Here is a 1286-nt window from a genome sequence, read left to right on the forward strand (position 1 = left end):
AAGGGAGGAAGATTTAGATGGACTGAAAGAGGAAGAGGAAGTGGAAGAGGAAGATGAGCATGAGGTGGATAACGCTCCAAGCCCACCAGGTAATGGGAAAATGAGTAAGGAACGGAAATTATTTAGAGGCCTAACCAGGAAGTCATTCTTAAAAGACAAAAGTCGCAAGGAAGCTGGAGTCGAGGAAGTGAAGGAAGAAGGAGAAGTAGGAGGAGCAGAAAGTGCAGAGACACAGGAAGATGTATCATCATCAGTCCTAACAATGCCTCAGTCTGATCCAATTCCAATGACTTCTACACCAGTGATGTCTGTAAAATCCAATAAAAAACGTGAGAAATTTGACAGTGGCGTAGGTGATGAAATAGAAAATGGGAAGGGACCAAGTTCAGAATCTGACGTGGGTGATGAAGACATAGACATGGACATTGATTCTACGGATTCTGATTACTCTGACAACTCACCCCCAAGGACCAAAGTGACGCGTCTGCTTGATGCAGATGACCCGTACCCGAGCGGAAAAGACTGCAGGGGACAGTGGAAGCACAGAAAGGAAGACGATGAAACCAAGGAGGGACCAGAGGAAAACGAAGGCTCCGGTAGCCCTCCGTCCCCTGTCGAGTCTTATTCAACCCTGATGAGAGAGAAGATATCTCTGTTGCCACTTCCTCAAGCCCTCAAGTTGTACCTGAATTACCATAGGGAATTGTAAGCTTGATCTGTGAACAGTTCCCTGCAGTAAGATAACCAAGTCCTATTACTCCTAGTACCTATCTTCCAGATGTATTTACATAATCTATAATACACAGATCTTGGAAGAAAGCATATAAACCATGGATGGACCTAGCAAGTGTCACATTTAAAGGTAATAAGCCAGTGCAATTACAGAATGCAGATCCCACAAAAGTGGGCTAACGTAACTGCATGTTTACCGATCTACTTTTGCTTTTTGTTATTGTATAGTAGATAAAGCATTAATATGTGTAATGACTTGAGTGTCTGAGGAATGATTTCTTGCATGATGCTTTATCTGATACAGAAGTGAGGAAAGAGACAGATGCTACAAGGAACAGCATTTTCTTCGGCATTATTGGCATCCATTTGGCAAAACAAGAGGAAAGGAAGAGAAGCAAGACCACAAAGAAACCTGAATAATATTAGTCAGTTTTAGGAGGTAAGCAACTGTAAAGCATAAAGGGAAAAGGAAGGTTTGAATTCCGTCGTCAAAAAATAAACAAAAAACTATTTTTATACAGCATATATAAACAGTGTCTGCAGTGACTCCCCTT

General features: G+C 41.9%; 1 protein-coding gene across 1 annotated transcript in view; it reads left to right on the plus strand.

The window, feature by feature from the left end:
• The window catches only part of LOC119587723 (protein-L-isoaspartate O-methyltransferase domain-containing protein 1-like), a gene marked incomplete in the record, with an annotated part of 18826 nt that extends 17540 nt beyond the window's left edge, over positions 1-1286 (plus strand). Inside the window, 1 exon segment of the mRNA XM_037936405.1 lies at positions 1-1286. Coding sequence (XP_037792333.1) covers positions 1-709 — 709 coding nt within the window.

Source organism: Penaeus monodon, chromosome 23 (genome assembly GCF_015228065.2).
Source record: "Penaeus monodon isolate SGIC_2016 chromosome 23, NSTDA_Pmon_1, whole genome shotgun sequence".
Classification (NCBI taxonomy): domain Eukaryota; kingdom Metazoa; phylum Arthropoda; class Malacostraca; order Decapoda; family Penaeidae; genus Penaeus; species Penaeus monodon.